Source organism: Clupea harengus, chromosome 11 (assembly GCF_900700415.2).
Source record: "Clupea harengus chromosome 11, Ch_v2.0.2, whole genome shotgun sequence".
In the NCBI taxonomy this organism is placed as follows: domain Eukaryota; kingdom Metazoa; phylum Chordata; class Actinopteri; order Clupeiformes; family Clupeidae; genus Clupea; species Clupea harengus.
This window is the reverse complement of record NC_045162.1, coordinates 17878974-17904549: the sequence shown is the minus strand read 5'-3', so window position 1 is coordinate 17904549 and position 25576 is coordinate 17878974. Positions and strand designations below refer to the sequence as shown.

The window sequence follows — 25576 nt, the reverse complement described above, 5'->3', positions numbered from 1 at the left end:
TGTACTGTAGCGGAGCAATGCATTCTCACTTGAGTGAGGTGGTTTTCGTTTTTTGGTTTGTAGAAGGTCAACCAGTGTGGATCCCATTGTATCTCAAGGTTTGCCAGTGTCAGGAAGAAGACATGAAGGAACACCACTGTATGGCTCAGAAACTTGAACCACGTACAGCAGGCACCTGAAAGCACTAGAAGCACATGCATCAGCGTTGGTGCTAGATTTGTGGTAGAATCTGTCGAATTGCTGATGGCGTCACAAACACTTTGCAGGTGTTCTGTTACTTTTAAGACAAAACTGTTTTGTTCCAGACTGCTCCACGCAACTGCAACACACCAATCCAATATGTAAAAAAAGATGTATGCTAATTTGTTCGTTGATTGATTGGCGATACAAGTCTGCACGTTTATCGAGCAACTGAGACGAACGGCATCATGGCTCTCAAGCCTAGAATAAAAGCTTACAGTCCGCGATACCGTGTATCTCACGAATCGCCATTCAAAAAAGTGAAGCGCAGTATTCGTAGTTTTTTGGTCGGCTTACTCATAGCCTCGGTTTATGGCATGATGGCGTTGTTTTTGCAAAATCACGGTCTGTTGTACAGCATTATCAGTACAGTAGTCATTGCTGCTCTTGCCGCATTTGGCATGGGCCTATCTAAGGGCATAAGGGCTAATGTCATGCTGATGCTGCCGACTCTGTGTTCAAGTACGTTTATAATCCTGCATGTTGTAATTAGGCTACTGTTTGTGGTTAATTCCAATTACAGTGTGCATTAAGAACCAAGAAATCATAATTTCACATTTTTAGAAAACGGGAAAAACATCTTGCTGTTCCTCGCCTTCTCGATGGTCGTCCAAGGCCCCATGAGCAACACGATGGAGAACTTTGACCGTGCGGCGGATAGTGTTGTGTGCGGAGCCGAGATGGCCATGAACCAAACTCAGGAACTGATGGAGCGCGCAGCGACACCTTTGCTCCGTGAGTCTCACATAAATGTGTACCTGTTCAGTTTGCAAAAGGCAGCCCTGCAATGTAGCCCACTTCATGGGTTTGAACTCAACGGTAGTCGGTAGATGGTAAGCGTTCTTAGACACCTTGAGTTGTGATCTTCAGCTGATGGTTTGTGGGCTGCTGAGCACATCATGAACAAACCAAATTTACAAACCAAACTAAATTACTTGGCTTCCGTGTTTGTAATTGGCACTTTGCGTTCAGATAGACAGTAAATATCATACAGGGTTGTTATTGTGCCTTTATTCTGTGTATCTGTTGGGTTGGGAATGAGGAGTATTTTCTATTTCTATTTTATTATTTACTTTTTAAATACACTTCTTGACATTTTTTTTCTTTTCTTTAGCTGTGTTAAAAAAGGTTAAGGAGGTGGCAAGGAATGCATACTCGCTGGCAGGAAGAGTGCAGAACTTTATTATGTCTCTCACTGAGTCAGTTCAGCACATCGGTGAGTCACAAAGAGTGGGCAGATAGATATTCATACTAGAGGGGCTTATTTGTTACATTTCAAGTGCTAAAATGTTGAAGTGCTTAAATCTGCATAGCCTATTTCTGAGAAAGAAAATATGTCATTGTACTAATGACTATCTGTTGTTTCAGCTCGAAGCCTGAGGAATGTGTTACATTTCCTAGCTGGAATTGGAGACGTTTGCAACGACAAACTCGGTACACCGTACAAGAGATGCAACCAGCTGTTTGACGAGGCTCGTGATGACTGCAGGGAGCAGCTCTCTGTGTTCGCCTTCCTATGCTACATCGTGGATGGCTTCAAGCCTCTTTGCCATCTTGCCAAAGGTCTGTTTTTAAATAATGAGTATCCCAGCCCTCCTGCCTCTAAAGAGTCCAAACATCTGCTTGATTTGGGTCTGCTATTGGTGTAACCCACCTCATGGAAATCATTGCACAATGTTTGTTAGTATTTCAATCAGATGTTCTCTGCTCTGCAAGCTCTGTTTTGTGCCTCTGATTCAGCAACTCATGGACGAAGTTGGTTGAAGAGTCCGAACATGTGTTTAGGTGATGAGTTAATTACCTGACAGACATAGCCAGCTTGAACCAGTTTTTCCTATTTAAAACGGCAAAGCCTGACTGGAGATGCCGGGGATTGAACCCGGGACCTCATACATGCGAAGCATGCGCTCTACCACTGAGCTACATCCCCTCTCACACAATAGGCTTTTGTTTTCTCTCTGTAGCCCAACCCCCTTACTATCTTTTCAAGATGGCTATGGAAATCCACCTTAGACATTGACTGCCACTGAAAACGTTTTAACTATCAAAAACACTCATTGTAACCAGCAGCAGCATGACTTTTGGATTAATGTTCCTGACATCAATAACCATTTTTACCACTTTAGAGGATAAAGATGCCATCAGTGTCCTCTAGAAGTTAAACGACATTTTAGGCCATGGTCTGGCCACAGAAAGTGTGTGAGCAGCACTTTCAGAGGGTTTCCATTGACAGTCCTGTGCTGGGTGCCCATGACTCACTCACTTCCTCCTTTAGAGCTGTGTTTTCTTTTCAAATGAATTATTGTTTGATATCCGCCTGTGCTCTCAGGTCAGCCTGACCAGCACTTTTCTGGCTTCTCAATCCAAACATGACCTCAGACTGGAGCCGGGGCCAGGCATGACATGAGAGAAATGATAAACTGAGATCTTAAATCATTTCACTGGAAGTGTTGTTGCCTACCTTTTACTAGTGTTGAGTGTAGTCATGCAATTTTTTTGTATTATATACTTAAGAATAATACCACTGAACCACAGGGAAAGATATATTATTTAAATAATCAGTGGCTTCCTGTTATGTTTTGTCAGAGCTAGAGGCTAGTCTAGCATTGAGAAAGCACTCATTTGAAAGTATATTATGGCCAAAAATGGGGAAAAGACCGCAGTCCACAATTTTTGCGAAAGGTTGTTCATGTTTGAGCTCAACAGCCAATCAAATTACACCCCTCCCTTCCGTACTGCTGAAGCACCAGGTTGATTGGCTGGGATTGTTTATGGCTCTATGTTTGTCTTATTTACAGAGCCAGGTCTGTGTATGAACACCAGAGTTTTTTTTTTTGCATAAAACACTGAACGGACAGCTAGAGAACCGTAAAGAGCAATTAGTTAAATTTGACAAAATGTGAATGGGATTAGAATTGTGGACCTCACCTGTAAAAGGAATAGTCATGATGTTGACTTTACATCACTTAGTTACTGTTATTAAATGTATTTAAATGTAATTCATTTATTGTGAGAAGTGAAATGTTTTTGGTGTGCTTTTTAGTTTTAGTGAGTCATGCACGATATGTCTTCCTTTTCACACAGCTGGTCAGTTTTTCTGCATCATCCCTTCATATATTGCAGATCACATCAAAACAAAGCTTGCTGACAGTAAGTAGGGCATTTCTGCTTTCAGATTGCATTAAACTATTTATTGAACAAAAGAGCCTTAATATTTCAACGTGTGGTCAATCTGTGTCATTACACACAGCATTTAAAGGCATTCTGATCATTATATAATGTAAAAAAAATACTTGTTGCCTTTGTTTATCCTCTAGTGACTGTGGAGGCATTTAAGAAACTAAGAAAACAGTTTGAGTTCAACATATCGGCCTCGATGCACTATGACGTGCAACTCAACAGCAGCCAGTCAATGCAAGAGGTGTCACAGAAAATCATGGAGGAAATCACAGAGGAACTATACCTCTTTCAGAAGCTTTCAGGCCTTCTGTCCTATCTGGGCCTCTTCCTTCTTGCTTACATTTACATTCAGTGAGTGGTTAGTTCAGCGTAAGCCTAGTGTAGGATAAAAGGCATTTATGCTAAATTAGGGGTAGCCAATCCCTCCCCTGACAGCCACACCTGGCTCTAATATTCTGATGCGCCCGAAGAACATTAGCTGAAACTGGTGTTATAATATGGCTGTAGCGCTGCAGGAAGAGAGAGCCCCTGCTGTTACGTGGCACTTTTGCCTACCCATAAAATGCCAGCTATGTTGTGTTTGCTCATTTGTTGAACATCTTGGTTTGTCAAGGGCGGTCATGTACAAAAACAGCTACCTGAAGCGCGACGACTTCGACAACAGCTACATCACGGAGCGGTTCGTCCAGCTGGACCAGAGGCGCTTGTGCGAGGGCAGGCCGACCCTGCTGCCCCTGAGCCAGAGAGAGGCTCTCGCTTACATCCAGCCACGTGAGTGTGCAGAAGGTGTCGGGTCAGCCACTCCAAAACACACAATAGGTTAGGAAAGAAGGGAAGGATGGGAGGAGAGAAACAGTAAAGGGGGAAGTGAGAAAGCCCTGATGGACGAAGCTGATAAAGTTCAGATCTAAACTCAGTGGGTCAGGGAGTAAACCTCTAAACCACTTTGGATGTGATGATACTGTTGTAATTTAGTCTCCACACAGTAACATTAATGATCTCTCTGGCAGTGTCTCTGCATCTGACTGGCAGAGAGAGAAGAGCAGCGATCACGAGCACGATCTCCGTCCTTCGGCACATTGCTGTGGGCTGCGCCATCATGGCTCTGGACCTCATTGTGTTCTGGGTGTTTGATACAATCCAGCATCTTGCCAAGGGAGAGATCGTTGCCAAAGGTAATGAGGTTGACGTGACTTAATAAAAGTCCAAGGTCTATTGTCTGATGAAACGCTGAGGACTACACTGGTGAGGCCTTTATCAACCTGTAAAGGTTAAGCTAAAGTGAAGATAATACATTTATCATCAAGAATGGCAGGCTAGCATATGTTCTATGTATGCGTTTTTCATCTACATATGTACATAATTCAAACATATGGACATTAGTATAAGATTTAGCAGTAGAACTGTGCAATTGTTTTTTTTTTCTTCTTTTTTTTCTTTAAATTACCACCTCTTCCTCAGCCCCTGTGATGGTCACAGTTGAAGTAAATGGCTCAGGCTACACATCAGACATCTTCAAGGATATTGTGGCCTCCTTTGACATTCTGCAGAGAGGCAACATCACCATACTAAGCAAAAAATGTCTCATGGAGCCCAGAGAGCCTGACTATACAGGATATGTGGTCATAGGTAGGCTCGCATTGGTATAGTATCAGCCGTACGCTGTATGCGCTTGTTGGCCATTTAGTTACTGTACAGCAGTGACATCTAGTGGTAGATATGGGTATCAATCTTTCACACACTTCAGAGTTTCAGACTGATTGATGACGAACATATGTAGTTTACACGGCAAAGGAAAATAAACTTAGTTCACATAGAGCGAATCAGAATGACAGATTCAAAATGTATGAGACTAAAGGAACCAAAACATAATATATGAAAATGAAAGTCAGTGTAGCTGTCCCAACTTCTCCAAAGGACATGAATCTGTTTAGTTTACACATCCAACTTTTTGGGTGGTGGCTTGTTTAGAAGTTGAGTTAGCAGCCGACAGATACTTAATGTTAAATGCATTGCATGGATTATCTTCCTGCTCGTCCTTTGTTACAGGAGCTCTTTATGGCCTCGCCCTTTTCATTGTTGTTGCTGGCAGCTATGTCAAACGTTTACGAAGGCTGATTTGTGCCAACTACCACCCCAAACGGGAGAGGGTAAGTCACCACTCAAATGCTCTTATCTACCCCACTCAACACCACTATTGTCAGTTATTTCAGTATGTTTAACCACTTAAAAACAAAAAAATATATAGTTTTTTGATTGTGTTCTGAGTGTAGATGTTCTTGCGACATGCTTTAATTTGAAGGAAATGCATGCAGTATGACTTCAGCTCCTCTGCGTTAATGCTAAAGACATGTATATGACTGGTTATTTTAGCAATGCTGGGAATCCATGCAATGCAGGTCAATGGTGCCATCGCCAATGACTGTGACACAGAGGTGTCTGTCTGAAAACACAAGACAGCATAGTTTCATTTTGAGTGTCAAGAGACTGTCATTTGTGTGTGTTTGTGTGTGTGTGTGTGTGTGTGTGTGTGTGTGTGTGTATGTGTGTGTGTGTGTGTGTGTGTGTGTGTGTTTTACCTCTTGCCTGTGGCACAGGAGAGGATCCATGCTTTGCATCAGCGTATCCTGACTCAGCGGTTGACTGTCCAAAAGAACTTGCTGAGGTTTGTGGCGAGGAGCAAGGAGGATGGACAGTCCAGTGGTTTCCTGAAAGCACTGGCCTTGGTGTAAGACTCAGACAAACAGGTCTTCTTAAGTCCTTGGTTGTCGTGTAAAGAGACTTTTCTACTTCTCAGTGGGCGTGTTGCCTCATGTTTGCCTTTTGTCTGCTCTCAGTCTCCCGGGTGGATCAAGGGTGGCCAGATTTTTGGGAGCCTTTGATCAGTCCTGCATGGCTTGTGGGAAGGTCTTGGAGGGCGAGGATGATCCTAACACCCACACCTGTTCTACCCCAAAGTGCAAAGGTATTTTAAAACACCTTCATAGGCCATTCACAACACAGACTATTTTAAGGGTACCATATTGAGAGGCCTATTTTCCTCCTAGGCCTGTACTGCCTCCAGTGCTTTAAGAGTATGGACAACATCTGTGCTGTGTGCATGAGGCCTCTGACATTCCAGGAAGACAGTGAGGAAGAGCTGTAAGTTATGGCAGGGAAGGCCAGATAAACTAACACAGTGGACTGTGTTGGGAGGAGATGAAAATCCAATATCAATATCAGCCTCAACCTGTTCTTTCTCACAACATCATCATTATCAATATACACATCATTAGTCAGTCAGTATGTAACCATTAAGTGTGTGCAGACAAACCAATCAAGATCATCTGTATCTACAAAAATGGCAATTTCTTTTAGATAAGGCTACCTAAATCCTTGTATTGGAATACTTTATGGACACCAAAATGATTTGGCTATTGTAATGACAGGAAAAGATCTGTAATTTTTTATTTGTTTGTTTATGTGTATGTGCATGCATACGGTTGTGTGTGTGGGTTTGTGTGTGTGTGTGTGTGTCCCTCAGAGACTCCAGTGATGATCAGCAGGTTAGCCTCTGGACCAGTGCTCTCACCTCTCCTCACATCAACCAGAGGAGAGACTGGAGGAGGCTGATGAAGAGGCGCATTTCCGTGGCAACAAGGAGACGATCGGTGACTGGCCAGCACAGGAGTAAAGAGCCGGAGGACACCGCTGAGAACAGTGACAGCAGTCCTGTCATCTTTGATTCTGATTCTGATACTAGGTATAAGAAACGGTTACTTAAACCTCACAAAGTAAATCAATATAGTTGATGTATTCTAATATGTATGCTGTCCTCTCTCTCTCTCTCTCTCTCTCTCTGTTTATGTGTTTATGTGTGCTTGTGTGTTCATGTCTTAAGTGAGCCAGACATGTCATACCAGCACCCAGAATCCAGCAAGTGGAACACCAAGTCTCTCCTCAACATTGTATCTGTTAAAGCTATGGAACCTCAGCAGAGGGACAGTGACACTCTTTCTCCCAATGCACACTCCATGAACAGAAGTCATTCTGAAGAAATGCACCTGGACACTGTTGTAGTACAAAGCTCTACTTCACAGTAGCACTTATAAGCTTGGTTGGTTTCATAATCCAGGACAAAGTATTCATTTGTTTGTAAATAAAGCCTATTTTTGAACGCCTGTCATAGACGTTTGAACAGTATTTGAACAGATTTGGACTTGAATTAAAGGGAAAACGGTTTACCTTTCATTTTCAGAGCTGCTGTGTTATCTAGTTTCAGCACAGACAGTTTGCTTCATCCGCAGAGTTTTAAAACAGAGCAAATTACATTTTTTGGAATGTACCCATAACAAATAGAATGTGGGTGAGCGAGTTTGGTTTTGGTTCATTATCCTGCATCGTACAGCAGCTTCAGGAATGCATGTTATGAGCCCACAGCGTCGTACGCGTCATTCCTTCAAGTTCAGGACAAGTGGTTTTGAACGCTTACAGTGGGCTTGAAATGTTCAACCACGTTAAGGGGTGTTTTCAGAAAATAATGTTCTCGAAATATTTAGCAAAAGCAGACATGGTAAACCCTAGGCCTATCAGTAGCACGAGTTTCCCGTCGTCTACTCCTTAATTTAGTGTGCCAACTCAGAACTTAGGATAATAAAAATAAGACAAACATTTAAATTCAAATCCGAGCTCTGGCTGTTGCGCAATTGCAAGTTGTAGCAATCGCTCTATTCTGTAGCGCATTTGCTTTGCATAGTTTCTTGCATTTCATTGACTGACGTGGAAGGTGGGATGGATCCAATTCTTTCAGTGGGAGGATTCAAGATCAGAGTTGGAAGGGCTGTTGAACGCCAAAGGGAAAGAGCCTGTAAAATATACTTCCTCAGAACTTTGAACAAGGTGGTGGTTGCTTCTCGACTTGGCAAAACGTATTCAAATGGCGACTAAGGTGGGTGCACTTTTGTTACTGTAACTTTTGGCGAGTGCGTGTTTGAGTGTGATGGATCATAGGGGAAATGTCTGTTTCAAGTATGCGGACCATGGAAAATGGTGTTAACAATTGATTTCAGGATGTTTTCAGGAACATTCAGTTCAACGTCCTGATGCGCCGATTTAACACATAAAACATAAACTCTACTACTCTCATCTCTTAATGCTAGGCAATTATTAGCCTACTCGTGCGATAAGTTGCTCCTATTGCGGTGTCGCATAACTTAAAATTTGGAACAGGTAACTTGTAATATTTCGCACATCTTCGATGAGTCAGAGAAAAACGTTCATGTCGCCATTCTTGACTACATGATCACCGATGAGTGTTAATTCTATTGTGTAATTCTTAAATATCTTGATGTGCATAGCCCAAGCTATTTGCACTGTGGCCGTCAGTGCGTATAAATGGAAAGCACGGGGAATCAATCAAATCCCTGCAGGCAAGTGCTTAAAGTGGGAGGCTAAGCTACTTGTGGCTTCTCGCGAAAATATAAAATGTATATAATAGACAGCACGAGATAGTACCTGAATAGAATAGAATGTGATATCTGGAACAACCGATTAAAGCATACAAATCCTACACCATACAATAACAGCCCGGGAGTTTAATTGATAGTAAATTAAACAATCAGACAGACATGATAGTCTCTTGCCCTAGTTTAAAGAAGGTAAGAAAATGACTGGCCAAACGGTTTTCTCAGGAACACCTTAAAAGTAAATACTGCACAGCAGTGTGTCAACAGATAGAAAGACACAGGTGTGGTGACTTCACATACGTCCTCCTGGTTTTATGCCTCTAAAGTATCAGTGAGTACGTTTTGTGTGTAAGTAGGTTGTAAGTGTTTTGTAAAAGCTTTACTATTCAAACAGAACAGTCTTCAGAGTGTTTTCAAGCTGTGAGAAGTTGTGAGTTGTGAGAAGCTAGTCGCATACACAAGAACAATTTACTATACAATCATTATGGCCATTTATATTGCACAATTAAAAAAAACTGTTTTGCACAGTAGTCTTTCAGGCAAAACAATGAAGTTTCCTTGTTTTGGGGATTTATATGAGTATGGATAGAAATGATTTACTCAAATTGAAATGGTCTACCTCTTCAGTACTCAGACTTGGAACAGGCCCTCTACACACTGGTCAGCAAGTTTCATGATGCCTCAGCTGATAACAGCCCCACCCTGAAAGTGGACGAGTTTCAGGGCCTTCTGAGCAGTCAGTTGCCAAACCTGGCCAAGGTAAGCACTGTCTCAAGTCTAGATGTATGTAATCATGGTGTGAGGACTATATTATGACTTTTTGTCTTTTTATAGGGCAGATAATGTATATGAAAAGTAGGTATTTTGGTTTAAAACAATGCAGTTATTGTAACATTCTATATTATATTGGTCTAGATATCTGTACAATTGTTTATTTTTTTTAATTAAAATGGTAATTTTCTTTACATCTACTGGTACTTTAGTAAGAGGGGTAGTGTAAAATGATCTACCAGACACCAATAGAACTGAGTATTAGAAGTTGAGGTTGTAAAGAAGTTGAAGTACCATACAGATCATGCCACAGAACATAACACCACACATTCAGAAAAATCATTGCATTCTTAAGACCTGTAGTAAACGGTTAGTGGGCATTCTTCCCTGTCCGCCATGATAAACATGGGTGTAATTTCATCATCTCAGACCACAGGTGACAACCAGGGCATGAGCACGATTCTGCAGGAGATGGGCGTGGAGGATGGAGGTGGAGTCAAGTTTTCAGACTTTTGGAAACTGATTGACAAACTGGCAACCACTCAGCTTGGCCTCCTTAGCCATGAGAAAACAGCTAAATGTATGAAGTGCATTCTGCTCTGAGCCTGGAAGTGATTTTATGCGTCTCTGAAACCGATCAGCCCCATGTTTAGTTATACCTGCCCAACCAGGTGAGGTGTTTTTAGTTTGGCACACCTGACCTGGCCACTAATTCCCTCATATCGATTCCACACTGCTATTCTTCACTCAGTTTCATAAAACCTTTGACATTTTCACCACTGTTCTCATAAAAAGGGACTCTGCATCTTGTTTTCCGAAATCCCTTAATGGCCTGACAGAACACTTTAAATGAGTGTGCAAGGGTTATGTCATCCTTTTATCTGGTGCTACAGTTAACATATTTGTGTTTCTACTATGACGTTTTTATGATGTATTAACAACAAAATTATGATTATAATAATAATAATAATAATAATAATGTACAACATGTATGAGTATGTATGACATATCCCTATGTGTGGTATGATTTTGTCATTTTAATAAAACTATTCCTTTTATTTAAATAGACTTTGTAATGGCTTTTGAAAATGTGTATACATTGCTGATGTTTAATTGTTTTTGTTTATTTTGTTGTTGGTAGACTGTGTTGAATTTTATATTTCAAGAGTTTGGTTATGTTCATTTTAGAATTTTATTTAGTGGGAGAGTTCTCAGAAGATTTGTTAGGTGAAAATTCACTCAGTTACCTCAGGACTCTGGAGTTGTAGATAAGTATATTTATTCAACAACAATTGTCGGGCTCACTCACCGCGAGAAGATGAGAGTGAAGCAATTTCACAAACATCGCACAGGGTTTATATACGTACATTAAGATTTATCTAACTCTGACGCCATAATTATACATGTCCACAGAAAATAGACACACATCTAAGGTCTCTCTGTGTTATCCCGGCTGCTTTCTGTCACACAAGCATTCAGTAAGAGATGGCAGGACAGGCACAGTTCGACCCTTCTTATCACCTCTGACCTCATCCAGACATGGACAGAAGGTTCCTTCTTTAATGCATGTAGCTTACACACATACGCAGACTAAGTGGCGTCAGCACTTAATAATCTAAGTTACACACAGAAACACAGAAAAGCCATGTTCCTGCTCACATAAGCACATGATTCATACAAAGTAATGAATTAATACAAAGCCATTGATTAACACATTCTTTGATCATGAACAGTGATCACAAAATTAATCCTATCAGAACTCTTCAAGCAATCACATCCACTTCCCTCATCTTTTCTTTTGAAATTTTAAATTTCATATGTGTGAATTTATTGCATCACTGGTAAGAAACCAGCTGCAATTCAATTCTTTTTTCAAAAGGCCACTTGTGAAATGTGCCAGACCAGTAGCCTCTTCTTTGCCATAAGGCAACAAAAAAAAAAAAAAACAGAAAGCTGCATGACATTACATTTTCTTAAATATACCCACAAAATATTTCAAATTGATTTGACAGTCTACTCGACAATGAAAAACATGTTTGAAGAAAAATGAGTAAACGTTTGTTGGCAAATGCCAAATTGCCATAATTTTTTTCTAATGGAAGGTGCTGCCTGATGTGCATTTAAGTGGTTATAGCTTTGGCTAAATCATTATTTGTTTAAATAGGCTGGAGCTGGATTTTGGGGTGCCACAATTTAGCAGTCAATACCAATACCAGTGAAATCCATGAGTCTCGATACCTAATTCAATACCATGGTTAAAAAAAAAGAATAAATTCCAACATACACTCCCTCATTAAAAACATTACAAGAACAGTGGCATGTAGCCTTCAAGGGCTTAATTACAATCAACTTTGTATGATGCCACAGCATGTCAATTGCAGTACACGGCCAAGACATGAAAACAAATATGGAAATAATAAATAGGCCTAAATAAAAATTATGAGATTTCAGGTATAGCTCAATGACTGTAAGAAAACAGCTAACGCTGCACACACACACAATGTAGGCTATTAGCACACACACACACACACACACACACACACACACACACTTCTATATACTGAGAGTACACGCAGGAATTTAAAAGACAGTCAAAATCTGGAAATATTTATTGATATATACAGTATATATCTATATATATATCAGTGTTCCGTGGTGCTAAGCGTTGTTCCTCTGGCTTTGCCATCAAACAGCTGACTAGCACACTTGTATGAGTATATGCTGCCCCCGTCAGGTCCGGAAGAATCGCAGCCTATGGTAGGTTACTGCAGAAAAAACAGTACTGTCATGTTTTTTTTTTTTTTTGGCATTAATTGGAAGTATCAATTCTTGTGACATCCCTAGCTGGGTTGTATGATGACAACCGTCAGATGAATCTCCAATCTTAAAAAAATCTGTGACTCAACTTTGTCATCATCCACAAACAAGGTTGGCTATATACTACTTCCAGATAGTACATCCTTATTGTACCCGAACACTGAATGAAGGGATGGATGAGACAAATGGTAAGGGTAGCCTAGGCCTATTAGGTTGTGAAGGAGTTGCAAGTCAGGGTTAAAAATCTAAATAAATAATGATTGACAATAATCAGTTATCCAGTGAATCTCATATTCATTTGTATTTTTGTATCTATCTTTTTAGTTAGACTTCTTCTCTCTGGTTAAAAGTGTCCTGCCATATGGATGGATGGATGGATGAATACTTTATTAATCCCGGGGGAAATTTAGGTAACATTTTATGAAAAACTGTGTTCAAAAGATAGCAGGAGGTCTGATAGAATGTGTGTTTTTATGACTTCTTGTCTCAGGTCATGTGTCCCACTGTTAATCTTTACACCCCCCAACCCCCCCCCCCCCCCCTTGTGACAAACATCTCTTCCAAGTGATCAGGGCAGCTTTGATTAGCCTAACATTTATTCGCGTGTAAGAGTGACCCCACTGATTAACATTCTCTCCTGTGAATAGATATTGTGGCCGTTCTTGTTTCAGAGTAGCTGTCTCATACATATTTATGTGGGGTTGGGGGTATTGGCTGACACCCCTTCCTTTGGTTTAGGATACTTAAACTTAAACTGTTTCATTGTCTATTAGAGATGCAGGCGGATCCTCATGTGAAACCATGCTCTCCCTTTGGTGTGCACCATTGTGAAGAATAAACCTTGTTCCTGATTGAAAAGCATCCTTCTGACTGAGTAATGAATCTCTGGTATAAGAAAATTAAAGTAGGATGATACAACTTGTCTCATGTTTTCGTTTTGTTTAAACAGGTAACTTATTTATTTCATAGATGATGCTGAGACTCATGGTTTGAATATTGCTTGTGGACTTGTAGGCTTTGTCCAGCTTTGTAAGACTGTTTTTACTTTAATACATTTTTACATTTTAACATATTATGTTTGTAAACAATATTTATTCATCATTATTTGATCAGTGGTCAACTATGTGTTTTTCTTTTAATTTCAGTGGATGGTGAAGAAAAAAAATGAAAGTAGCCAATTACAACTTTTCCCTCAAATGTATTTAACATTCAAATATCTGAAGATACATTTGAAATCGTTTCCCCTTTATTCAGCCCCTTCATCCCCCCAATATCTAATGTGCTCCCGCTTACAGTATGTGCTGCTGAGACATTTTTTCTGAAAAAGTACAAAGAAATACATTACCCCAGTAAAACATTTAATTCACATTTCTTAAACATATTTGTAGATGTTATTTACAAATATCTTAAAGTCTTCTTCTGAGGATGAAATGTAATGCTGCTATTGTCAAAAATCATCTTAAAATACATTTCAACAGTGTTTCCCCCTCATCCACACTGACACCACATTGTCAGCTAATGGCGATGCTCCTGCTGGTCGACTTTTTTTTTGGAGATGGGGAGCCTAAAAAGATTTCCACTTTTCCAGACATGCCCTTGTTGGAGCCCTAGCCCTGCTTTTCAAAGGCACATATCTTCATGTGGTTGTTTCTGTATGGCTGCTTGCCAAGGCCAATCAGAATTATCTTTCTACTGTTATATGATTCCTTAGTGTATTCCTATGGGTGTAAACCCCCGGTGTGGGCCATTCTATTCTGGGTTCCTGGTGGGCCCCTGAAATGTTAAGTGAAGATCAATTACTCATGTTGATGGCTGTTCAGCCTGCTCACCTCTTCTTCTATGTGTTTTAAGTGAGGCCTCTCATACTGATGAGTTAATCCATATTAATCTAGTCATAAAAAATATCCTACAAGGCCATCAGAGAAGGGTTCACCCACCTGGCAGGTACTTCTGCCTTACGCCATGTAGCCTGGAGTATTGCCTCTGGAAATATAGGACTCCTGTTCACTCAGGCATAAACTTCGACATTCGCTCCACAAATCAATTGGTTTCATTTGGGACTATTTTCATTGTAGCACTAATTCAGTTGTGCCCACCCTCCTCCTCTTTCAAACAACCAAAACAAATCCCCATAGGCCCAACCTTAATTCCACGCAGAAGTATCCGTCTGTGTGGTTCCTTAATATCTAAGTCAATCAAAATAACCTTTCCAAAATGGGCGTTCTCGTGGCCGTGACCGGAAGTTAGACTGTAGTTGCTCACGAAATGCTGTTTCCGTGAAGACGCGTCAGACTTTACAGGAATATGTCTAGCAGTGGTATGAACAACGAGTTAGGGAGTGCCTAGCTAGCCGGTGACTCTCAAAGTTTTTTTCTTTTAACCGTACAATCACAAGTTGTGACTTGTGACTTACGTAACCATATAGCTAATGCTTATAATAATCGATCAAAGAGATTCATTGCAAATGCAAGCTAAGATGTAGCGATAGCATCCATAGCTGAGTCTAACTTGGACTGCTAGTATTACGTTTTATGAAAACACCGTGGAATCCAAGAAACCATGTCCTTTGCCGGTGATCAGAAAAAGTTGGACAGCATTGGTGTTGTCCCAGTCGAACACGAGGTTTCGTCGCCGTTAGATGAACAAAGGAGATGTGTCTCTTTGGAAAACTGCTGTGTCTGTGATAAGCCATTACACTATAGTCGGTTACCACAACTCTTTCCATGTTTACATTCCGCTTGCAATACATGTCTGTCAAAACAGCATGTGGAGGTGAACAACAAAAAATCCATAGGTAGGTTATGTGTCAACTACCTTGTAATAGTGCCTTGTTAAATAAGAATGATGGTGATTGCCACATAGGGTTGACATTAAGGATAACTTGTTTTTGTTGTATGTCTTTCTCTGAAGAATGTCCCTCCTGCAAGAAGTCATTTGGTATCACAGAACTCACGGAAAATATCATCTTTAAGCAGTCTCATCCCTTGTCTGAGAAGGGTGATGTCTTTAAGGTGAGCAGTGTTGCCCTCCTATTGTCTCCCATTCATCAGAGAGGTCTCTGATCTACCCCGTTAAACCCCCTGCCCCATCCAACTCCAAGTGTTATCATTCCTTTGCTGACACTCGCTGAGTGTTATCTCTTTCACCATGGACTCTCCTTTTGTTGCCATTCTATGTAGTGTGGAGGATGTGATGAGCTCTCGATCAGTGGTTGGTGTAAGGACTGTGGGGAATTCCTGTGCTCTGATTGCGTGTCTGCCCATAACCGGGTCAAACTCACCCGGAGTCACACCATTGTACCACAAGAGCTATCCACAGGTGGCTATCATAACATCACCATCCTTGGAATTCAGTGTTTCCATTGTTACGACTGGGAAATTGGCTGACGCGAAGCGTGTTTAATGTTTTTCCTGCCACAGGTGCACATCCTACCCTGTACTGTCCCACTCATAGAGAAGAACCTCTGAAGTTCTTTTGTGTGACCTGCAATTGGTTGACTTGTCGGAACTGTCAGTTAGTTGACCACAGAAATCACAGGTATGGAGAAATGATTTATACAGTTGCATTTAAGCTTAGAGAGTGGTGCTAGAAAGTCTGCAAACCCCTTACAAATTTCTGAAAATGCAATTTTGAAGGGATGATAGATATTTGGAAAGACGAATGGAAAAATGTCTCCTCTGTGATTGAACAGTATTGAAACGTTCCCTGTCACGCTACATTCACAGCTACCAGATGATCAGTGAGGCCGTATCTGCTTCAGTGGAAAAGCTTCAGTCACTACAGGGGAAAGTGACCAAGCAGAAGCAGAGAGTGAAGCAGAGTCTCTTGGATTTGGATCAGAGGTAGTATTGTGTGGTTTTATTTGAAAGAAAACAGGGCTAAAGTAAGCCTCTGACAGATACCTTGTACTATATCTTGTTTTCTGTCATTACTCTGTGGTAGTTTGGTGATATTGCTGTTGACTCACAAGTGAGTCAGAGCCATTAAGCCTTAAGATATACCCTTGCTGGCGATGTGTTTGCATATTATTATTATTATATTATTATAACAGCATACGTACAAATGTTTCTCCCAGACTACGGAACATAATTGAGCTGAAGACTAACCTCAAGAAGAAACTTTCCCTGGTGGTGTCAAAGATCTATCGAGCCATGCTGATCAAGGCAGCCCAGGTCTTTGAGTCTGCCATGGTAATCATGCATTGCCACAAGTTACTCTTACTCTCACAACTCTTACTCTCTGATCACGCAAACACCTGCATGATCTTTATTATCCATATACATATGCAATGAGTATTGGGTCTGTTGGTCAGCAATCTGAATGCTCATTCTGTGTCCCTTCTACTTGTAGAGGAGGTTTTTTTGCTTATGCTCACATCCCGATATTTCTGATTGTTCGTTGCGGGTGGCTGTGCTTATGTGAAGGCAGTGTACGGGAGAGAGGAGAAAATTCTGTCCCTACGAAAGGCCAATCTGAGGAAAATGGAGGAGAGACAGGACTACATTGTGTCTTTTATTGAAAAAACTCTCAGCATGGAAGGCCACACTGGAGTGCTCCTCAAAAACAGGGTGAGTGTCATTTTCTACCAGCTTTGGGGGCGCATTTTTTTAAAAACAGTGCAGAGGATTCACGTTAACAAGTGGCACACGGACGAAACACAGAAAGCGCTTATGCACAAAAATATTCGGATTTATTGCATTTAGACATTTACATTTAGTCATTTAGCAGACACCAAAGCGACGTACAAGGGAGAGAACAATCAAGCTACGAGCAATGGAGACCTAATGGATCAATACTATTTTACATAAGAAATAGAAAGTGCAGGAATGTAACTGCTGTAAGTGCAAGTTAATAACTAGTAGAAGTGCAAGTTAAGTACTAGTAGAAGTGCAAGTTAGGAAGGGAGGTGCTCTCTGAAGAGTTGGGTCTTCAAGCGCTTCTTAAAGGTAGAGAGGGATGCCCCTGCTCTGGTAGTGCTAGGCAGCTCGTTCCACCAACGTGGAACTACAAATGACAATAGTCTAGATTGCTGTACTTGCACAGACGGCAGTGCTAAACGACGCTGATTAGACGAGCGCAGCATCCTGGGGGTAACATTTGCCCTTACAAGAGCATTTAAGTAGGTGGTAGCAGAACCAGCAATCACTCTGTAAGCAAGTATAAGTGACTTGGACTTAATGCGAGCAGCTACAGGCAGCCAGTGGAGCTCAATGAGTAGCGGATTTTCTAACACAGTGCGCACACACGTCCCACTCCGGTTTCCGTTTATAAATCGGAAACAAAGTCGACATTGGCGCACACGAGTGAGCGTCTTGTCCCACCCTTCTAACGCCCATAATTGCCTGTAAATAGTCAGTGAAACGCCCATTACATTCATCCAAACCGATTGCATGAATATTAAATATGAAATGTTTTGTGTGACATAAGCTGTACAATGAAAGACGTGGTCAATAAATAGTGTTATTTGATTCCATACCTTGTGGTCTTACAAAGTGCGTCAATCCAATTAGACACCCTAACACGTCTGGCATAAAGCGGCTAAAGGTTGGCTGAGAGATCCCTGACTTGTCAGCCAATTTCCTTTTAGAAAAGTGCTGGTTGACAGTAATCTGAGGGTTGGCAGAACTTGAAGTGGGACAGGCATGGCTTGGTTTCTGCGAGTGCTTCTCTGTAAAGTTGGGCCCACTACAACACAAAGATCCAAGAGAACAGCTTTTGGTAATCGGAACCGACTCATAAGCCACTCATCATCATTGGCCAATAAATCTTGCCGGTCTCTGAAAATTTGCTCTCTCCAAATTCTTCCATTCGCCATATCTTCCAACAGTGCCAAAGCAGCCATTGTGCATCATTACGCATTGCTATTGCCTGCCGTTTTATACTCACCCACGAATTTGTGAAAACAATATATGAAACTGCACTTGTAACAACAACAACTGCGGCATTGAAAATGGTATCAGTTTAACTGTAATTTGTCCTGCTGTTCACCTTATTATTTATGAAAATAATGCATAATTCATAACAGTGAAATGCAGGTATTGTTTAATAATTACAGATCCAATTAAATATGAATCCTGATTAAACTGTACAACATATCTAAGGGGTTCGGGTTACATATCATCCTAAATCATGTTTTGTGTGTTTGTGTGCGCTCTTTATTTATTATACGTGAGAAGTAATTTAAATAAGTGTTTCTCGAGTTTCATCCTGCCATCAGAGTCGGAACCTTCAGTGGAACTCCAAAGCTAGGACTACCTCGTATAATAACACTTGTTATCATTTATAAGATACATTTGTTCTTCCCCCCACAGATTGAAAGTCAGATAAAGGATCTCCTTTTCCAGAGTGTACTTCCTGCTCATTCCATGGTTGAATTAAATGTCAAGGTCAATCAGACGATCATGACATCAGTGGAAAATTTTGGTGAGTCTGGCTTTTACTAAATATTTGACTAAAATGCCTACACTGCTAAAAATGTTCATGACAAAGACAGTGAGTTTTAATGTGTTGGTTTGCTTTCCAGGAGGAATCTCACTCAAACAGGTCCCCTTTGCACGAAAACAGTCCAACCAGTCTGAATCCCTGCTTGAGAGTGTACCAGATCTACAGAATGTGCCCAGGAACTGCATTATCAACACATCGTCGTCCCCGGACTCCCTTACCCTAATGGCTCTACTTGGTCAATCCCCAAAGGGTCCCCACTCTCATCATAGTCAGTCTCACAACGCCCAAGGTGGTCTCCCTCAGTCTATGCCTGCCTCATCTAATGCTCCACAGCCTCAGTCTATGCCTGCCTCATCTAATGCTCCACAGCCTCAGTCTATGCCTGCCTCATCTAATGCTCCACAGTCTCAGTCTATGCCTGCCTCATCTAATGCTCCACAGTCTCAGTCTATGCCTGCCTCATCTAATGCTCCACAGTCTCAGTCTATGCCTGCTTCATCTGATGGCCTTCGGTCTTCTCTCGCTTCTTTGCCTCAGCCTCAACCCCACATTAATGGACATAACCTGCAGCAACATAATGCTGCTTTACTGTTACCTGTACCGACCACATCTTTCTACCAACATCAGGCTCAGACTGCCATGTCAGTTTTTCCATCACCTGTAACCTGTAGTCCTTCCCAGGCCTTGTGCACCCCCTTCAGCATCACGGAGCCATCAGTACCAGCACAGTCTGCACCACAAGTGCAGGCCCACTCTAGCCCATCAGTACCAGCACAGTCTGCACCACAAGTACAGGCCCACTCTAGCCCATCAGTACCAGCACAGTCTGCACCACAAGTACAGGCCCACTCTAGCCCATCAGTACCAGCACAGTCTGCAGGCAAGTGCAGGCCCATTCTAGCTCAGCTAGCTCCCAAACCAGCCATAGCCCACTCTAGCTCAGCCAGCTCCCAACCCTGCCATAGCTCATCTCACTCAAGTAAGCCTCACCCAACAGCATCTCCATTGAATCTATCCATTCCTCTGACTCATCCAAAACCCGCACAGCAACACTCTTTCACCAATCCCCCTCAAGCCTCGTCTGCTTCCACAGACTCAGGGAAAGCCCAGTCTCTACATTCTCCAATTCAGTCCAACACGCGCCAGTCCCCTCCCTCAGCATTGGTCCAGCAGATACTGATCTCCCAGTTTTCCAAAACGGCTTCCAATAAACCCTTGAGTGTTCAGCATCAGAGTACATTGAATTCGATTGCAGACCAAATCTCGCTGCTCCAACAAAGTTCTTCTTCTCACAACGTCAAACAACTTCCATCCAAAAAATGGAAATTCCATGGGTATCAACCCGCTCCTGGGCCCAAACAGACGTACCAACCCACGGACAGCGGCAGAATTGCTTCAGTAAGTTCAGTGATCTCTAGATTTGTTTAATGCAAGGGAAGGAAGTAAATGTATTTTGATGGTTATTTCCACTGTTTTGTTTCTAACCTGTAGACATGGATGATGGTTTGCCATGCCAGATATTCAGAAAGCATAATTTTTTATTCAGTGGAAAATATTTCAGATTTTGCCTGGATTTTCAAAACAAAATGCATCAAATTCTCTTTCTGTAAGAATGATTTTGATATCCTTTAATAATGATTTTTTTTCCTTTTTCAGGAATCAAGCCCAGCTGATTTGCCAGACCTTCAGAATAACAGCCATTTGAGCGACACTCAACCTTTGACCCTCCAGGGATCCACCAGTAAGACACAATGCCAAGAGGAGCCATCAGGACAGAGGGATACCCAGCCACAACTAACCAAGAAAGCCTTAAATGTACATAGTAACTGGCTCTGTGGACTTCCAAGTAGCTTTCGTGAAATATTGGGAGTTCCTCCACCTGAGGAGGTGGAGGACTCCCCTCAAACAGACCTTGTTACAACCGAAGATCTGCTAGAAATGCTAGTAAGGGACTATGTCCATTTTACTTGCTTGAATTAGTTTGTCTGACATATTAGGAATGGTAAATTACTGATGGTGACATTTAATATTGTTATTCTTATTGACAGGCTGGTGACACTGATTCAGTGACGTCTGACGAGGCTGTAAGCACAGTGGAAATAAAGAACTTTACACTTCCTGAGAGTAAGTTAGAATCAGATAACACTCTTTTTTTTATATAAACTGTATTCATGTGAAGACTGTTCTATGTGTAATCATTAGTGTCTTGGCATGCTTTTTCTCTATGGGATCTAAATCCACAAACTTCAGTGTTTTTCGTGCCAGTTTCTGTGAGTCACAGAGCAACATAAAATACCAATTTTCGTTTCCAATAACAAGTTTGATATTCACAAGCAGAGATGTTAAGCTGCCGAGTTGATCTGGTTCGACTGGACATAAAGTTGCCGCTTGCTGGACATCCGCTTCCTCAGTTCAGAGTTCGCACCGATGGATCTCATGAGATGATCTCACTACCGGGGATTAGAAACATGGTACGTCTCTCAGTAATACAAGTTTGAAGACATTAGGATTCATGTTTAGAATTCCTCTTTCAACGGGGCTTGAAGCTCTTTTGATTGGCCTTACTGATCTATGATTTCAGCTTGTAAAATAACATTTTTCACCTGGTTTGTTGAGGTTGTTAATCACCGTTATGCCAAGTGACTGATCAGTGATCGGTCAGACATACTCTGAGAAGACCCCGTGTGGTCCACCCTGAATCCAGTGCTAATCTTGAAATTCTAACACTGTATTTGTGCTGTAATTGAATCAACCTTGCTCAACTGAGCTAATCACTTGAATTTATTTGTGACTACCACACATTGCAGAATGTGATGCACCAGAAACTTTGGACGGACTTGCATGTGTATAGAGACAATACTCTAATAATATTAATAATTATGAATTCATATTATTAATATTTTCCCGTTATCCAACTGTATTCCAGGAGCTCTTGGAGAAACTCTCAGTCAACTCTGAGAACCCGAACTCCCCTCAGTCTGTTGGCTCTAAGGATATCAATCTCCACTGCGAGGTGTGTGACATGAACGGAGGCACCCTGATGTGTGTGACTTGTGGAAGGGGCTTCCACAGCATGTGCCATGTCCCGCTAATCACCACCCGGCTCTGGGGCTTGAAGCTCTTTTGATTGGCCTTACTGATCTATGATTTCAGCTTGTAAAATAACATTTTTCACCTGGTTTGTTGAGGTTGTTAATTTACCGTTATGCCAAGTGACTGATCAGTGATCGGTCAGACATACTCTGAGAAGACCCCTGTTGGTCCACCCTGAATCCAGTGCTAATCTTGAAATTCTAACACTGTATTTGTGCTGTAATTGAATCAACCTTGCTCAACTGAGCTAATCACTTGAATTTATTTGTGACTACCACACATTGCAGAATGTGATGCACCAGAAACTTTGGACGGACTTGCATGTGTAAAGAGACAATACCCTAATATTATTAATAATTATGAATTATAATGTATTCCAGGAGCTCTTGGAGAAACTCTCAGTCAACTCTGAGAACCCGAACTCCCCTAAGTCTGTTGGCTCTGAGGAGATCAATCTCCACTGCGAGGTGTGTGACATGAACGGAGGCACCCTGATGTGTGTGACTTGTGGAAGGGGCTTCCACAGCATGTGCCATGTCCCGCCAATCGTCACCCGGCTCTGGTGAGTGGGAGAATCAGCTCACTCAGCCGATGTCAGGTGGAACTTTTTAAACAGCAAGCTAGGGGGCTTTTGTTCTGCTATGTAGGTATAAGCTGGGTAGTTATTGTAGTAACCTGGCCAAAGACACGGACCACGAAGAATGATGTATCGAGTTTATATAGAATAGCAGATGTAGCAATACAGAATTACTTTACACTAGAGCTCCGCCTAGTGGTATAACAAAAGACTGATATCGTAAACATTACAAAAGTTATAATATATGTGTACACATGCAATTCAAATTAGAGGGTAGACATGATTCTCAGTTTCACTTCATTTAGCACCCACGGTTCCACATGGCTTTCGTGAGATATTTGACATTTCTCTTCTTCTCTCTGTCTGCGCACCTTAGCCGTTTCAGATGGAAGTGCTCCATATGCCAGGACCTGTGCGACTCAACAGACCCATTCAGGAAGGAGAGACGCTTGAAGCCCTGCCTGAGCTCACTGGACCAGAGGGTAGGGTGCACAGGGCCAGGCCATTTTAGATTGGAAAATAGATCATTATAAGTCTATGGAAAACATTCTTGCGTATTCGTCACATAGCAGGAACCTTATATTTTGCATTAATCAAGTAGACCTACTTTATTAATATAATCTTTACTTACACTCTGACTCGGTGAAGTGTCAGCTCTATAATGTGACTGCCTTACTTTGAATAAGCACTGCATTGAATTGGCTATTCGCCTTGTTTTCATATAATCGTCGTGATCTTTTGGACTAATTTGGCAATTGTTTGACAACATGCGGTTTAGAGACCAACAGAGGAACAAGCGTTGAAAAGTCTTAAAGATAGGGTGTTGGATAAACTATTCCTTATGGCTTTGAAAGTTGTGCTTGTACTTGGAGACAATTACCAGACTAATGTTTCCGACTGAGGAATGGGTGACTTCAAGTTCAAGAGGATTCACATTTACAAATGATTAGATTTGGTGTTCTTCTCTTTCTGAAACGGGTTACGGTATGTGCCACTGCCATCATCCATCCGGCTTGTAGCTGACAGCTTGCCAGGCATTGTTTTTGGCATCTTATAGCACCAAAGGATTTCTAATTTCTAGGTATCCAATCACGTTCAGTCATCATCACCTCAACTCACACGTACTGTGCCCCCCCCCCCCCCCCCCCCCCTCCCCTCGTTCTTTCTCGTAACCGCCAAACACATTTCAGGCACAAACATTTTCCTTGCTTTAAGCCCTGCACTCATCTGTTGGGTTTAACTTTATAGGAGTCAGTGGACCTCATTCACTAACGCACTTATAATCGGTAGACATTGAAAAAGTTGGTCTTTCTGCACAAAGTGGTGGTTTGACATTAGGCCACTGGCCTTGTGCTGTTCCGTGTATGGTTGTGTTACATTTTTTATCTCCATAGCACAGCCAGTATTTGATTGTAATTTCATTATATTCATTTTTTTTCTTTCGCAGAGATGTGAGCACCTCATACTTTCCCTTATGTGCAAGAAGTATAGCAGAATTCTTTACACCTCGAAACCGGTAGGCAACAGCATACACCCCATCTAAGTCTTCACACATGCACTTCTGCCTTTAAAACATATTCTGTGAAATAAACAAGACTTGCTTGTATGTTATTTTCTTTCGCACAGGAGTATACAGCGTTGTCTGTAGACTTTGATTTCATTCACGGACGGCTGCTGAGGAAAAGGTCCCCTCCGTACCGCACACCATCTGAGCTGGTTTCAGACGTCTGGGTGCTTTTGGATTCCCTTCAGTCCAGCTCTGAGGTTTGGCTTCGTCTAAGATTTTCTTTAGGATGACAACACCAGGCACTGATTTGATTGACATGTGTAGATTGTACAGGATTGTACAGGTGGCACTACAGGAGAATCCAAGTAACATAAACACAGTTATATATTGTACCTGTATTATTCCCTAAATAGGAAACAAGTGTGGTGAATGACAACATGACTAAAGCTACAGCAGTGGGTTATCCAATGTGCCCTGTTCATTCCCTTCTCAAAAAGGTAGCAATGGAGAGTAAGGGACATATTGGATTCTGTAACAGTGAGGTGAAAGAGATCAATATGATTTCAGCTCAGAAAGTTAGCCCACCTCTGACATTACTCTAACTATGCTGGTAAATCCAAATTGTTCTAAATTACAGCGATCACATTTTTTTGTGTTCTTTTTTAAACTCCTATCTATCATCCCTGCCCCTCTTACAGAAGACTGGTGATGTTCTCAAGATGCTGAAGACCTTTGAGAAGAGGGTCAACCAGGTGTTTGGAACCAGCCTCCACCATTCTCTTCTGACTCGACCCACTGTGAACAGAGAAAAATATCCGGACAAAACTAGAGGACAAATCAAGAGGGAAACGTTGAAAAGGGGAAATGACTCTTCAGAGGAAGGAATAGAGCCCGTTGTCAAAAAAACTCACCTGGACTAGACAGACACAGTAACGGCTCAATATATGTATGTATCAGACTGCAAAAAGGCACAAGTTGCTCTGTGTGACGAGGCAACAACTATAGTTCTACAGGCGTATCTCTAAAAGAAGAGATCTCTTGCAAGTGTTTAGGACAGCGGTGTTGATTGTGGACCTTCCAGTTACCAAACAGAGAGATGTAGACGGTAACTGGTAATAGAAACAATGGACACGTATGTGAATTTAAATTCTTGCACTGTATACACTGACACCTACCCTGCATTTATAATAATAAGTGAAGCTAGCAATTGTTGATAATGTGACATCTACACATGCCATGTTTAAGTACGACAGAGCAGGTTACATGTTTGCATGGATTCCACCTCAACAGTTTTAAATCTCTGTCTAAGCAACCAGTCCGTCTTTTTGTATTTCCTGGAATGGCAAATTGTATTGTTCATTTCTTGTACATTTTTTGTTAATATTGCTCATTTTAACTGCGAGAAATTGAATCACGTTCCTTCACAGATCAAAGTTCTGTTCACCTGTTAATAAATGGTCAAAATAGCCCAAGTTGGTCTCTTGAAAATGGCATCATTGTTTA

The 25576-nt window shown here is 41.5% G+C and overlaps 2 protein-coding genes and 1 non-coding gene across 5 annotated transcripts; 2 read left to right on the top strand and 1 right to left on the bottom strand.

Moving 5' to 3' along the window:
• The first annotated feature begins 428 nt into the window (after window positions 1–428).
• dcst2 (DC-STAMP domain containing 2) lies at window positions 429–7575 on the top strand. Its single transcript, XM_012822843.2, has 15 exons — window positions 429–702; window positions 805–975; window positions 1355–1456; window positions 1609–1803; window positions 3325–3390; window positions 3558–3771; window positions 4034–4191; window positions 4431–4595; window positions 4882–5049; window positions 5470–5570; window positions 6018–6148; window positions 6258–6385; window positions 6468–6561; window positions 6944–7162; window positions 7301–7575. The coding sequence occupies exons 1-15, from the start codon at window positions 429–431 to the stop codon at window positions 7500–7502; spliced, it is 2388 nt and encodes a 795-aa protein (XP_012678297.2). The 3' UTR covers window positions 7503–7575.
• Window positions 2099–2170, bottom strand: trnaa-cgc. Its single transcript has one exon. It is a non-coding gene; the product is annotated as a tRNA-Ala (tRNA).
• Window positions 7576–14703: 7128 nt separating the features above from the next.
• On the top strand, window positions 14704–25561 carry trim33l (tripartite motif containing 33, like). 3 transcript variants are annotated; one of them, XM_031576242.2, is made up of 19 exons: window positions 14704–15246; window positions 15363–15463; window positions 15632–15770; window positions 15872–15989; window positions 16178–16294; window positions 16528–16642; window positions 16877–17020; window positions 18764–18875; window positions 18976–19643; window positions 19692–20294; window positions 20553–20840; window positions 20945–21020; window positions 21234–21367; window positions 21823–21909; window positions 22370–22551; window positions 22943–23048; window positions 24014–24082; window positions 24193–24330; window positions 24772–25561. In XM_031576242.2, exons 1-19 carry the CDS (start codon window positions 15012–15014, stop codon window positions 24991–24993), a joined length of 3654 nt encoding a protein of 1217 aa, XP_031432102.1. In that variant the 5' UTR covers window positions 14704–15011; the 3' UTR covers window positions 24994–25561. The 3 variants fall into 3 exon arrangements, with proteins under 3 accessions (XP_031432102.1, XP_031432103.1, XP_031432101.1); XM_031576243.2 differs by having other exon boundaries at window positions 18976–20294; window positions 20553–20711; XM_031576241.2 differs by having other exon boundaries at window positions 18976–20294.
• The last annotated feature ends 15 nt before the right edge of the window (window positions 25562–25576 follow it).

Coding starts and splice junctions, on each gene's coding strand:
- dcst2 (XM_012822843.2), top strand. CDS start 429: ATGGCTCTCAAGCCTAGAATAAAAGCTTACAGTCCGCGATACCGTGTA. Junction 4,192..4,430: donor TCTCGCTTACATCCAGCCAC/GTGAGTGTGCAG, acceptor TCTCTCTGGCAG/TGTCTCTGCATCTGACTGGC. Junction 6,562..6,943: donor GAAGACAGTGAGGAAGAGCT/GTAAGTTATGGC, acceptor TGTGTCCCTCAG/AGACTCCAGTGATGATCAGC.
- trim33l (XM_031576241.2), top strand. CDS start 15,012: ATGTCCTTTGCCGGTGATCAGAAAAAGTTGGACAGCATTGGTGTTGTC. Junction 15,464..15,631: donor AGAAGGGTGATGTCTTTAAG/GTGAGCAGTGTT, acceptor CATTCTATGTAG/TGTGGAGGATGTGATGAGCT. Junction 15,990..16,177: donor GTTGACCACAGAAATCACAG/GTATGGAGAAAT, acceptor CTACATTCACAG/CTACCAGATGATCAGTGAGG.